Genomic DNA, 13,967 nt, shown 5'->3' on the forward strand with positions numbered 1-13,967 from the left:
GAGTTCTGGCACCTCTTTTTCTAGAAAAATAGCACTGAATATAATAATAGTAAAAGTGGGGGAGACAGCACCCATTCCATGCTACTTTCTCGGATGTCTTTGATGCAGGGATGCTACTGCAGGCAGTGGGAACCCTTAACAAACTACTAAGACTTTTCAGCTGTAATGAAAAACCAGCAAAGCCTTTCTCAGGGAACTATAGGGGTTTGTCTAGGTACAGCCCCCTTCTTTCTCTCTGAACTACACTGCAAGGCTGTGTAAGCTGCTTTCACTGTCCCATCCCACACCTGCAGTGTGGGAACAGAAACCTTGGCCTACACTGTGAGGCAATCAACTTTTCAACCTCTTAGCCCCACCAGCACCCCCTCCGTGTAAAATTAAAAAATCGTCCAGTAGTACGTTAGAGACCAACTAAGTTTGTTCTGGGTATAAGCTTTTGTATGCATGCACACTTTTTCAGATACACTGAAACAGAAGTCACTAGACCATTATATAGAGTGGGAGGGTGCAGTGGGGTTTTTCTCAGAAGGGTAGTAGGAGATGGGTAATTGACTCTATGGGTATGGTAAACTTGTTGATGACTGTTATCGACTGCAATTAATCCTACAGGAAAAAGCAAGGGATAGTATGCAGATGACCAAAAATAGCTTTAGCCTATGTAATGAGACAAGAATCCAATATCTCTATTCAGGCCAGGTCTCTCCATAGTTTTCAGGTTAGTAACTGAATAGAGATATTGGATTCCTGTCACATTACATATGCTAAAGCTATTTTTGGTCACCTGCATACTATGAGAGCTGTTCTCTCATGTTTGAAAACTGCGCCTGAAAGAGGAGCCAAGAGCCGGAAAGTTTGCTCTTTCCCTATGGAGTTCCGCTGGAGTCCACTCGGGGCGGAGCTACGGAGTGGGCGGGTTGGAAACGGCCCCCGAGGTTGCCCCTGTCAACCAGGCAATGATCCACTCTACAGCTTTCCTATCTCTATGGAAGAGCGTCGGGTAGTTCCGCGGCAGAGGCTGGGACTGCAGGTCCCGGTATCCCACGGGCGACGGGCTTCCTGCTCCTCCCCTCCCTTCTCCCCGCCCACTTCCGGTCTCCTTTCCCGGCCGGCCGTTCGCATCCTTGCGTTATCCCTGGGCGGCTTCCCGGCGGCGATGCGGCGATGTTCGTGCAGGAGGACAAGATCTTCGCGGCGAAGGTGCTGCGGGTCCGCGTCTGCGCCCTGGACGGCACCGAGTGGCTGGAGGAGGTGCCCGAGGACGCGGCCGTGGAGCGACTCAAAGAGCGCTGCCTCAAGCGAGTGAGCGGAGGGGAGCAGAGGAGGGGGCGGAGGGGGACGCTGAATGCTGGGCCTGGCCAGGGGTTCTTATGTGCTCGGAGCGGCCCCGATCCTGCTGGGTTCATCAGCGGGGGGCGGGAGGGGGGAGGCCTTGCAGAGCCAGCGTTGAAGCGGCGGCTGGTAGAAGCGCCCGCCTCCCCGCTTCATAGCTGTCAATGTTTCCCTTTTTTAAAGGGAAATTCTCTTATTCTGAATAGGATTCCTCGCAAGAAAAGGGAGAAGTTGACAGCTATGCCCCGCTTGCAGTCGCAGTTGTTGCCTCGAGAAGCTGCCAGATCCGACCCGTGGCCCTCTGGGGCTGGGAGTCAGGGGTGCTGCTATGCCCCCTCCTCCGCGAGGCCTTCTGCAGGCGAAGCTGGTGTTCAGCTGCAGAGTTCCAACCTTCACTACCTTGCGTTCACTTCCTTCTCTCCCAGGGTTTTTCTGACCGTTTGTGATTTTGCAGAACATAGGGGCTGGGTTTTGTTTTGTTTTGTTGTTGCTGCGATGTACCTTGGAAGCATTTGGCCCAGGTGGAAAAGGCGTGCGCACACACCCCATCCCCGCCCCCAGTTTAGTAGTTTGATTCAGCTTCTGCTTCTTTTTACTTTCCCACCTCAGTGTGCACCCGGCAGCCTGGAGGATCCAAAATGTATAACACACCATAAATTGATACATGCTGCTTCAGAAAAGGTGCTGACCGACACAAAAACGGTCCTGGAGGAAAATATTCAAGACCAAGGTAAGGGAGTGTTGTGATAAGTAACACCCCAGGTAGTATCCAGATACCCAGACTGTGCAATTAGTCTTAAGCAATGGGCAGAAGTGTGCCCACCTGAAATGCTGTCTGGAGGACAACTTTCAGCTTCTTAAGCACTTGGGACACTGAGGGGAATGTGACTGCATCATTTACTGCCATATGCTGTCCTCAGAAATAGTATTAAAGTCATTACTCTGCAGGCAACCCCCCGTTTATGCACATTAAATATGTGCACAATTGTGTATACATGCATCATGCTGAAGCCAGAAGTGACCTGGAAGCATAATGAAAAAATTACTGAAGCATCACTAAAAGGGGGAACAGGGTGTTTGCAGGCTTATTCAATGGGTTTCAATTATATTTCACTGATGTGTGCTGTGCCTCAGAACACCCATGTAAACGGTGGCCGCCTGTATTTCATTTCTCCCTGTGGACTCATCTTCTACTGGTGGGGGCATAACACAGCAGAATACTTTATCTTCCCATAACCCATTTGCAGAAAATGTGCAAGGAAGGCTTGTTCTCTGACTCCAGACAATTCTTCTCTCTCTAGATGTTTTAGTGCTAGTCAAGAAAAGAGCTCCACCTGCCCCTCCAAAAATGGTGGACATTTCTGCAGAGGAAAAAGTGAGTCCAGGGGCCTTGTGGGGTGGCTTCTTCTGGCCTTTGCCTTGACAAGTTGTAGAAAGATACCTATGGCTCATCTGGCTTGGATTTCAGGAGAGAGTCCATCTTGTCAGCTTGTAGGAGTATTTCTGCTTCTTTCTTTGCATCCTTTAAGGCACAGTCTGCCTGTGTTTACCCTGTGAGTCTCTCTGTGAAAAAACAGACAGCATGGGAGCTACCCAAAGCCAGTGCAGAGCAGATCTCCCAGGGCACTGGGAAAATTTTTTAAAGTGAGGTTTAGGAAGTAGGGCTGTGTGGCTGAGTGTGTGCATGTTGGGCGGCAAAGGCAGATCTGGGCAGCAGGTGGGAAGCAGCTGCTCTCCCCCCCCCCCCGCCGTCTTTGAGCTCTATGTCCCTGCAGCCTATTTTGGGCAGTGTGTGCTGATCATTCAAGATCTCCTCGGTTCTATTTTTAGCTGCTTGCTGGCAGCCTTCCTATCCTCAATTGATAAGCAGGGTGTCTGTATGTCCCCAAGGGAGCAGTTATCACTGCACACATCTTGTAAGGCATTTTTTTAAAGGGCCAGGGGATATTTTTTCTCCAGCATTTTTGTGGAGGAGATGAAAAGAACTGCAAGGCAAGAGGCATGACTAGCTGGCCAAGAAAATGTGCAAGTTGGGTGGTTGGAAAAGGGAGGCTGTTGCGTGGTCCCCCCACTGGTGGGCACCATTGGCAGAGAGTGGGAGGGTGGTTCCCTAAAGGAACTAGAAAGGCTCCTCAAGAAATGAAACCCTCATTATAAGTGGAATGGGCATTTCCTTTCTGGAGGAGCTGGTTCTTGTCTCATTGATGTCTGCTTCTTTGAAGGAGATTGCTGCACTATGCAGACAGCATATTTCACTTCTCTTTTAGCGGAAACAGGAACAGAAGGCACCTGACAAGGAGGCAATTCTGAAGGCAACCACCAGCCTCCCGTCCCACAGTGTGGACCGCAGCGTGGCTCACCACAGTATGAGGGATGTGAGTACTCTGCTCCTCTTCTGGGCTGCTACAGTTTGGGTCCCATCAGCTCTGCTCAGCGATCTCTAGTAGTCACTACTCTGCTGGCTAGGGATGCACGTGGTGCTGTGGTCTATACCACTAAGCCACTTGGGCTTATTGATCGTCAGGTTGGCAGCATGATGGGGTGAGCTCCTGTTGCTCTGTCCCAGCTCCTGCCAACCTAGCAGTTTGAAAGCATACTAGCACAAGTAGATCAGTAGGTACCGCTGTGGCAGGAAGGTATACTCGTCACAGTGTTTTGTGCACCAGAAGTGGTTTAGTCTTGCCACATGATCCGGACGATGCGATTAAAGGAATTAAGGTGGGGAGCAAAGCCTATAAATTGAAATCATTCGCAGATGATCTAGTAATCACGGTGGAAGATCCGATAGTTTTCTTATCTGAAGTACAGTGGTACCTCGGGTTACAAACGCTTTGGGTTACAGACTCCGCTAACCTGGAAGTAGTGCCTTGGGTTAAGAACTTTACCTCAGGATGAGAACAGAAATCGCATGGCGGCAGCAGTGGGAGGCCCCATTAGCTAAAGTGGTACCTCAGGTTAAGAACGGTTTCGGGTTAAAAATGGACCTCCGGAACGAATTTAAGTTCATAACCAGAGGTACCACTGTATTGAGTTAAATTTAAAAAATCGACCTAGTATCAGGTTTTAAATTAAGTAAAGCAAAAACAAAACATATAGTTAAAAATGTCTCAGGACAAGATAAAATAAAGATAGAAGAGAAGGCAGGTATAAATATTCATAAAAAAGTGAATTCTTTAGGAATTTGGCTAACAGCAAAAAATATAAATATAATTAAAGATAACTATGAAAAAACATGGAAGGAAATAAAGAGGAATTTAGAGATTTGGAGAATAATAAATATGTCATTGATAGGAAGAATATCATTGATAAAAATGAATGTGATAATAGAGTATTGTCAAGAATATGTAGCTTGTTGCTTGAATGGGATACTAAGGATGAAGACGTCAAATGTGTAGTGATAAAGTGGGCCAAAGACATGGGACATAACATCCAAATGTCAGATTGGAAAAAATTGTGGGAAAATGATTTGAAATTTACATTTACATTGTGTACATTGTTAAAAGAAAATGATATGAAAATGATATACAGTGGTATCTCGGGCTACATACGCTTCAGGTTACATACGCTTCAGGTTACACACTCCGATAACCCAGAAATAGTGCTTCAGGTTAAGAACTTTGCTTCAGGATAAGAACAGAAATCGGGCTCTGGCAGCGCGGCAGCAGCGGGAGCCCCATTAGCTAAAGTGGTGCTTCAGGTTAAGAACAGTTTCAGGTTAAGAATGGAGCTCCGGAACGAATTAAGTACTTAACCTGAGGTACCACTGTATAGGTGGTATTTAACGCCAGTAAAATGATCACAAATGTACAAATCAGAAGAAATGAAATGTTGGAAATGTAAAGAGGTAGATGGTACATTTTATCATGCGTTGTGGCAATGCAAAGTTATAAAGAATTTTTGGGAAAGGGTATATAATGAATTGAAAAAAATGCTTAAAATAACTTTTGTTAAAAAGCCAGAAGTCTTTTTATTAAGAATAGCAGCAAGGGAAATATCCCAAAAATATAAAAATCTATTTATGTATGCAACCACGGCGGCTCGAATATTGATAACCAAATGCTGGAAAGAGGAAAAAATTCTCACGAAAAAAGATTGGCAAATTAAGTTGATGGAAAATATAGAGATGGCAAAATTAACAGGAAGACTCAGAAATCAGGATAATAACAAATTTAATGAATGGGATTTTTTTTCTTTTTGCATATATGTCAAAGCATTGTATGCAAGTTGATACATCAGGATTCAAAAAACATTTGCAGTATTATGATGATAGATAAGAATTAGATATATGCAGATGGAAAGTATGACCTGGACATGCTTGATATAACCAAAAATAATGGAACAATGGAGAGGGTAGAGGGAAGTCACAGGATGGGGAAATTCCCACATTGCGATATTGTATCAATGTTTATTTTATATGATGTTTGTTATGGAAAAACTACTTTAAAATTTTATTTTAAAAAAAGAGATGAGCACCACACCCCATAGTCGATTTCAACTGGACTTAACTGTCCAGGGGTCCTTTACCTTTACTCTGTTGGCTATGAGCACCCAGGGACAGCTGCTCCCTCCTGCCCTTCAGGAGCCCAGTTTACAAATTATGGTTCTGTTTAGCCATCATTAAAAATAAGTGATGGTTCACTTCACTGCAAAGTAGTTGCATGCTTCTGTACTAATGAATCCTCGCTGGGTCCCTACACTGCTCCTGCTATTGCCACATCAGGGCATACACAAAGCTGGGTCTGGCTCCCATCTTGCTGAAGCAGAAAAGGTACCCAGACAACCCTGGATTCTAGCTATGGCTGCCCGTCTGTCAGTGTCATGCGTGGAAGGTTGGCTGCTTTTGAATCTCAGACCAAAAGGTATTCTCCACCCCTATGTTATGCCATTATTTATTTAATTATTTATTTATTTTTACTATATGCTACAAAAAAATGAATAGAAAAAAAAAGAAATAGAAACAATACATAACCATACATAAAAACAATTTGTCTACACAATTTTCCAGAATGCAGATTAGAAAAGAAGAAAGACAAAAGATAAAAGAAAGAAACAAGAAAAAGAATGAAGAGAAAAAATACTTTTCATAATCAAATATTCCAAATTCATACTTCAAACATTACAATATTTAAATCCTAGTTAAAATATTATAAAAGACTTCCACCACATTCACCACGCGTCTCTTGGTTATCTAATTCACCTTTACACCTGTTCTTTCCTTTCCTTAAATTCTTTCCTTTCCTTAAATTCTTTCGGAGTCCACCTAATCTTTGTATTCTCTGTATTCTTCACAAGGTTAGTCTAAGCACAACCAAACTTTCGTATTTGATCCCTGTTTGTGTAAATATTCATTTAAGCATTCCCATTGTTTCTGTACCATAGTTTTAGATTCATGTCTTATTATATCTGTCAATTTTGCTAACTCCAGATACTCACATAGTTTACTTAACCATTCCTTTTTTTTGTTGGGATGTTATTTACTTTCCAGTAACTGGCCACCAACATTCTCGCTGCTGTTGTTGCGTATAGGGATATGTTAATTTTATCTTTGGGGATATCTTTACTCAAAATTCCTAATAAGTACGTTTCTGCCCTTTTGTTATATGAAACCTTTATTATTATTTTTAATTTCTTCATGGATCGTTTCCCAGAATTTTTTGATCTCTGAACATGCCCACCACATATGGTATAGAGTGCCCTTCATCTTATTGCATCTCCAACATTTATTACTAATCAATATATTCATTTTTGCTAGTCTGTCTGGTGCCATATACCATCATTTATTTTTAACTATGGTTGAATGTCACTAGCAAATCAGGCCAGTGATTTGGCATCCTCCTTTTCTTGATGGAACTAATAACTTGTGTGTGTTGGAAAGCAATCAGGTTAATAAGATGTTGTGACCTGATTGACTTTTTGCAAGATTTCATGGATGGTGTTTTTTTAGTATTAGCGTAATATGAGTGTATTCTTAAGCTGCACCTCTTTCCCCGGGCCTTTGACACCTGAGCCCCACAGTGTTTTTCTGATTTGAACATTGTATTGTTGTTTTATTGTAACCTACCTATAAACCTTATGGTGAAAAAAAGGTGTTTAAGAAACCCCCCATACCTTCCTCACCCCCTTCATTCTGCTCAGTACTCTTTGCCCTCCCTTGCTCCTGGCACAGGAACAAGGGTGGAAGGTGCATGCCTGACAAGTGACCTACAAAATGCTTTGACTGCCTTCCCTCTTTCAGTTCCAGACGGAGCTTCGGAAGATCTTGGTTTCTCTCATAGAAGTTGCCCAGAAGCTGCTAGCTTTGAACCCAGATGCAGTTGAGCTCTTTAAGAAAGCAAATGGTACGATGGGGTGTTTTCTGACCTTCTTCCTAGGACTTACATCCTGAGGTGTATTTGGTCCACTGGTCATACAGAGGGGCTGACATGGCTCCTGCCATGGACTGCAAGCACTGTTTTGGAGATTGGGAAGGTCTGGGGAAGTTTAAGCATGGTGGGAAGCAAATGCCCCCTGCTTTCACGAGTAGCGAAAGATGCCCCAAGCACACATGGACCTGCTTTTCCCCAGCATTGGTAGAGCTGAGGTGTGAACTGATCTTGCCATTCTTGTCCCTAGCCATGCTGGATGAAGATGAGGACGACCGAGTGGATGAGATTGCCTTGCGCCAACTGACAGAAATGGGCTTCCCAGAAAGCAGAGCGGTCAAAGCCCTTCGCTTGAACCAGTAGGTGTCCCTGGCAATTGAGCCTCCCCTTGAGATGGGTCCCCGCCCCCCCCCCCACAGAAGACTGTAAGTGAAGACTCATAGAATTGTAGAGCTGGAAGGAACTCTGAGGGACATCTAGTCCAACCCCCTGCAATGCAGGAATCTCAACTAAAGCACTGATGGCAGATGCCCATCCAGCCTCTGCTTAAAAACCTCCAAGGAAGGAGAGTCCACCACCTTCCGAGGGAGTCCATTCCACTGTTGAACAGTTCTTACTGTCAGAAAAGTTCTTCCTAGTGTTTAGTTGGAATCTCCTTTCTTGTAACTTGAATCCATTAGTTCGGAACATACTCTCCAAAGCAGGAGAAAGCAAGCTTGCCCCATCTTCCATGGGACAGCCTTTGAGATATTTGAAGATAGCTATCATATCTCCTCTCACTGTCCTCTCATTGTCCTCTCATTGTCCTCTTCTCCTGGCTAAACATACTCAATTCCATCAACTATTAAGACTTGGTTTCCATATCCTTGATTATTTTGGTTGCCCTCCTCTACACACCTTCCAGCTTGTCCATATCCACAGCACTCGTTGAAATTAACCAACATGACAACAGGAGCTATAACCCTTTATATTGAACTTGTGCTTCGCTTCTGAGGATGAGCTGTTCCCTTTATTAAGCATTATATATATATTAAGTGATGGTCTGATGACTTGATACCAGTAAATCTGAATTGGAGAGGCTCCTCCCATGATTGCATTGCTATTTAGGATTGCTATGTATAGGTATGCTTAATTTTTTTTAAAAAAAGAAAGGTCCCAGGGAGAGCCACCATGTGATTTCTCTCCCTGTTCCCTTTCCAACATATTCCCCAAGCATATTATAGGTTTTATGAGCCAGGGGGCTGTTGCTGGTAGACAGAAGTGCAAGTGAGTGTGAAGAGGTGGTTGGCTGCCTGTTTTCAAGTGACAGGAGCAAGTAGAGTTGGCCACTTGCTACCTCTTCAGTTTTGTGAATACACAGAATATACAGAAGTTGTAGCTTTCTGCTGCTCTTGAGGGAATTGGTGGTGAATGGTGAATGCTGGAGCTTAGAATGGGAGGCCAGCCAAGTTTCCAGGTTGAATTAGCCAGTTGGCGTTGAGTTCTGTGAGCACTTGCCATAGTTCCTGCCCCTCTATGGCTTGCTAAAGGTCCCCATCAACACCCAGGTCTCTGTGTTCCAGGTGTGCAGTTCCACAGAGTTTCAGCTGTCCTTCATTTCCTCCAGCTTATTTCTGGTGCACAGGCATAATGCTCTTTCTCTCCCAGGCTCTCTTGTCTCATAGAATCATAAAACTGTAGAGTTGGAAGGGACCCTGTGGGTCATCCAGCCCAACCCCTTCAGTGCAGGAAGCTCAGCTAAAGCCACCCAACCTCTGCTTAAAAACCTCCAGTGAAGGAGAGCTCACCACTTTGCAAGGGAGTCCGTTCCACTGAAGTACAAAAGTGTGGCTGGTGGTCACTGTGGTTTGCAGGGCCACTGGCAAAAGTGGCAGTAGCCAAATTCCACTGAGAATCGGCAAAGGGTAAACCCCCACCCCCCACCCCAGTTTGTTTCTGCCCCAACGTTGTTGGTGCTGCTTTCTTACTTGTCAACTTTTTCACCCAGCATGTCTGTGACTCAGGCCATGGAGTGGCTGATTGAACACTCGGATGACCCCACCGTTGATGCCCCCCTGCCAGGTCAGTTCTCTCTGGAAAATGCCTCAGTGGAAGGAGTGGCAGCCCCCCCTGCCCAGGCGCTCGAGGGGCCCAACCAAGAAGTCGGGAGAGAAGAGCCAAAAGATGAGCTGACAGAAATATTCAAGAAGATCCGCAGGAAAAGAGAGTTCCGGCCTGATCCGCGGGTATGCTTTCTGTATGTGCACATGTGTTCTTTTGGATTTTGGTGTGAGAGTCTGCTGATGCCACTGGAAATGGTCCATAAATTCTCAGTCCACAGTGTGTCAGATTCCCAAAATGGACATTTGATTCTATACAATGGGGGTATTTTGTGGTAACTGCTTTTTTAATCTGAAAGCTGTGGCCGTCTGTTGTTTTTTTTCCCCCCAAAAGCCAACATGATAAAAATCCTTTTGGGTAGGATGGTTACCATTTAGAAATTCTTCAGCTTCCCACCTTGTCCCCTGGGCTGTTGCCGGCATCTCTAGTGCTGCTGCTGTCAAAACACCCACTTCAAATTTTCCAGCACTGACACCAAAAGGGCCCAATCTAGCCTGTGATATATTTTTGCATCTCAGAGAGTGGTGACAAGTGGGGCTCATCAAAATCAATGCATAGCCTTTTACAGACAGGCTTGTGTTTTACAATCTCCTTGCTCCTAGAAACTTGGCCTCTCTCCTCCTCTTCTGCCACGTACTTGGGTATGGCCGTCACCTCCTGGCCCTTGTATGTTGTAGACCTTTGGAAGGGCTTTGCCCTTGTCCCTGACATAAGCTCTGTGGTTCTGCTTTCAGGCTGTCATTGCCTTGATGGAGATGGGCTTTGATGAGAGAGAGGTGGTGGATGCCCTCCGAGTGAACAACAACCAGCAGAACGCAGCAGTGAGTACCTGTGCCATCATGCCTGGGGGCTCTGCCTCTTCTCTTTTGCCTCCCAAATGATGAGTCTCATGATGTGGGTGAATTCTTTCAAGGTCCCTTCTGTGGGGAACGTTTAGCAGATGGCATGGCTTTTTCCTAGATGCACCAAGAATGGATCCTTGCATTTGAGAATGTGGTGGAGATGCATGTAATTTTCCCTCTTTAAAAAACCCGGGCCACCCCAGTGCAATTGAATTGGCGCAATCCTTGATCCTTGCCATCAAATGCAGTAATTCCTGCTTAGTGGAGAATTTTATAAAGCTGCAGCTTATTTCAGCTCATCCTGTTAGGACTCCTTTGGGCTTGGGAGTTGGAAGCCACATGTGAGGAGCTAGTGTTAAGCGAGATAGCACATGGAAGTTGTACTTTGCAGTGGGTGGCAAATGCCAAGCCTTATACTGGAAAGGACCATTTCTGGGCTGGGGTGGTAGTAGTAGAGAGGGGTTAGAGCAGGTAGCCTGCTTCTGTGTGAAATCTCCATTGGCTTCCTTGGAGCTTGTGTTCGTCTGCCATGCTCTTGTTTCCCTCATCAGAAAACAAATGTTGTTAGAAGATGGGTGCTCTGTAAAAGCAAGCAAGGAGTGAGGCTGTTGCACTGGGGGGCTTTTCTTTAGTTCATCTGGTTGGCCACTGTGAGGACAGGATGCTGGGCTGGGTGGGTCTTCTGCTTCATCTGTTCACCAGATTCTCTAGAAAATGCTTGAAAAGCAGGTCTGTGTAGCAGGAGAAATTGTCTCCTTCCTGGGTGAGCTTCTGCTGCTTTCAGTTAATCTCTTAAGAAACTTTGTCTGTGTCTGAATTGTAACCCTTGTTTTTGTGCGGAAACTGTACTAAGACTTCCAAACTAAGCATTAAAAAGCAGAACCATGCGTGAATTGTGTTTACAGGGAAAGGGAAGTACAGTGGTACCTCAGGTTACATACGCTTCAGGTTACATATGCTTTAGGTTACAGACTCCGCTAACCCAGAAATATTACCTCAGGTTAAGAACTTTGCTTCAGGATGAGAAAAGAAATTGTGTGGCGGCGGCGCAGCGGCAGTGGGAGGCCCCTTTAGCTAAAGTGGTGCTTCAGGTTAAGAGAAGTTTCAGGTTAAGTATGGACCTCCGGAACGAATTAAGTACTTAACCCAAGGTACCACTGTAAAGGGATTTGCTGCCTTAACGTATTTCCTTCTGATTTGCTCTGCAGTGTGAGTGGCTGTTGGGAGACCGGAAGCCCACCCCAGAAGACTTAGACAAGGGGATAGATCCTGCCAGCCCCCTCTTCCAAGCCATCCTAGAAAACCCAGTGGTACAGTTGGGACTCACAAATCCTAAAACGCTGCTCGGTCAGTACTCTTGTGCCATGGGAAATCTGTGTGGGCTGAATTAGTATGACTCTTTGTAAAGGGACCCCTGACCATTAGGTCCAGTCGTGGCTGACTCGGGGGTTGCGGCGCTCATCTTGGTTTATTGGCTGAGGGAGCCGGTGTACAGCTCAGTAAGCCGCTTCTGGTGAACCAGAGCAGCGCACGGAAACGCCGTTTACCTTCCTGCCGGAGCGGTACCTATTTATCTACTTGCACTTTGAGGTGCTTTCGAACTGCTAGGTTGGCAGGAGCAGGGACCGAGCAACGGTAGCTCACCGCGTCACGGGGATTTGAACCGCCGACCTTCTGATCGGCAAGTTCTAGGCTCTATGGTTTAACACACAGCGCCACCCGCATCCCTTTGTGTTAAGCAACCCCAAATCCTGCAGTATCTCAGGAGGCTTACAAAAAATGGTATTGTGTTTCAGATAAGAACTTAAAAGACGGAAACAAAATGGAATCTGCAGCAATTAAACTGCAAAAGTAGTTCAACCTATTGGATCAGTTACTTTTTGTAAGGGAATTTTCACTCTCTCCAGTTGATGCTTGTTTTGGCTGCTTAACTGAACTCAGAGTCCAGGTTGGAAACTGAGAGGGGGAAATGCATAAAATGTTGTAGTTTATCTTGTATCTTATAAATTGAACATCCCCACCCTCCTTTCTTTGGCAGCCTTTGAAGACATGCTTGAAAACCCTTTAAACAGCACTCAGTGGATGAACGATCCGGAAACAGGGCCAGTCATGTTACAGATTTCCCGAATCTTCCAGACGCTGAATCGCACATAGGAGGAAGAGGAGGAGGAAGAAGAACAAGATGAAGAACAAGAAGAAGGGGGGAGGAGTAAACATCCTTGCTTGTATGGTCATTTTGGACTCTTTTTGGCCCCGAGTCTCCAGAAGAACAAAAAGGGCAAATTGTTTACCAGGAGAGAGCAGAAGTAGTGTGTTGGGTGTTCACTCTTTGCATTTTGGGGTTGCTGTGTCACCCACTTTTTTGTTTGCAGTTCTGGCTTACATACTGTGTGATTATTATTATTATTCCACACACACACACACCCCGTGTTAGTGGAAGATGGTTTGAAGACTTAGGTGTTTGTTTTCTTTCAAGTGTTTCTATAGAAACAGGAAATTATACATCTAAATACATGAAAAGGTGTTCACAGTTATCTCAGAATGTGTTTATTGAAGAAATGAAAAGATAATTCATGTTTTTAATGTTCAGACTGAGTGCAGAGGCCTCTTCCTGACTGGCCCCACAGTGTCAGCTCCAGAATGTTTGTTTCTCCTCATACAGTTACCTCTGCACTGAGATAACAAACGCCATTCTGGCATTCTGTTTTTTGTCATTGTGGAATAGAGAGACCCTGGAAGTAACCTTCCTCACCCCATCTGAAGGAGCTGGCATTAAAAACATAAGAATTGGTCACCTCCAGCTTTTTCTTTCTGTCTGAAGCCCTTCTGAGGCCGGGCCTGGTTTTGGTCAGGGTTCCTTCGCAGAGAATAAAACACATCTTGCATGTGGCTGTCTGTGCTAGTTGTTTCTTGAGGGCAGCATGACCGGGTGGGGGTGAGACCAAGTGCTGTTAGAACTCTGGGAACAGGGTTGGTTTATGCCTACCGTAAGAGCAGATTTGGTGTAACCAAGAAAAGCTGATTTGGTGGCTAGGAACAGGGTAACTGAATCAAGGCCATAACATATCTTCAGGAACATGTCAACGCAAGTGTTCAGGAAGGGTAGCGAAGAAGGATAAATCCTGGCATTAAGCAGCTAATATCATGTACCTTTGGCCCTGTGGAAGAGGGGAGAAGTGTGCCGTTGTGTTAATGTTCCCTCATACTCAACTAGCAGAGAAATATTTAGCTTTGCACTCTCCCTAAGGTGCAACTAAACACCCTAGGCCAAATGAACCTATGAATTGGATATGGAGGAAACGGAACAAAACCAGTGTGAATGCACCTATGCATG

The 13,967-nt window shown here is 45.2% G+C and overlaps 1 protein-coding gene across 1 annotated transcript; it reads left to right on the forward strand.

The window, feature by feature from the left end:
• Positions 1 to 1,084: 1,084 nt before the first annotated feature.
• On the forward strand, positions 1,085 to 13,522 carry UBAC1 (UBA domain containing 1). The gene is made up of 10 exons (XM_081897909.1): positions 1,085 to 1,299; positions 1,939 to 2,059; positions 2,631 to 2,704; positions 3,597 to 3,704; positions 7,565 to 7,667; positions 7,942 to 8,050; positions 9,679 to 9,916; positions 10,526 to 10,612; positions 11,842 to 11,980; positions 12,672 to 13,522. Exons 1-10 carry the CDS (start codon positions 1,162 to 1,164, stop codon positions 12,785 to 12,787), a joined length of 1,233 nt encoding a protein of 410 aa, XP_081754035.1. The 5' UTR covers positions 1,085 to 1,161; the 3' UTR covers positions 12,788 to 13,522.
• The last annotated feature ends 445 nt before the right edge of the window (positions 13,523 to 13,967 follow it).

This window comes from Podarcis melisellensis (genome assembly GCF_964234715.1).
Source record: "Podarcis melisellensis genome assembly, chromosome: Z".
Lineage (NCBI taxonomy): Eukaryota > Metazoa > Chordata > Lepidosauria > Squamata > Lacertidae > Podarcis > Podarcis melisellensis.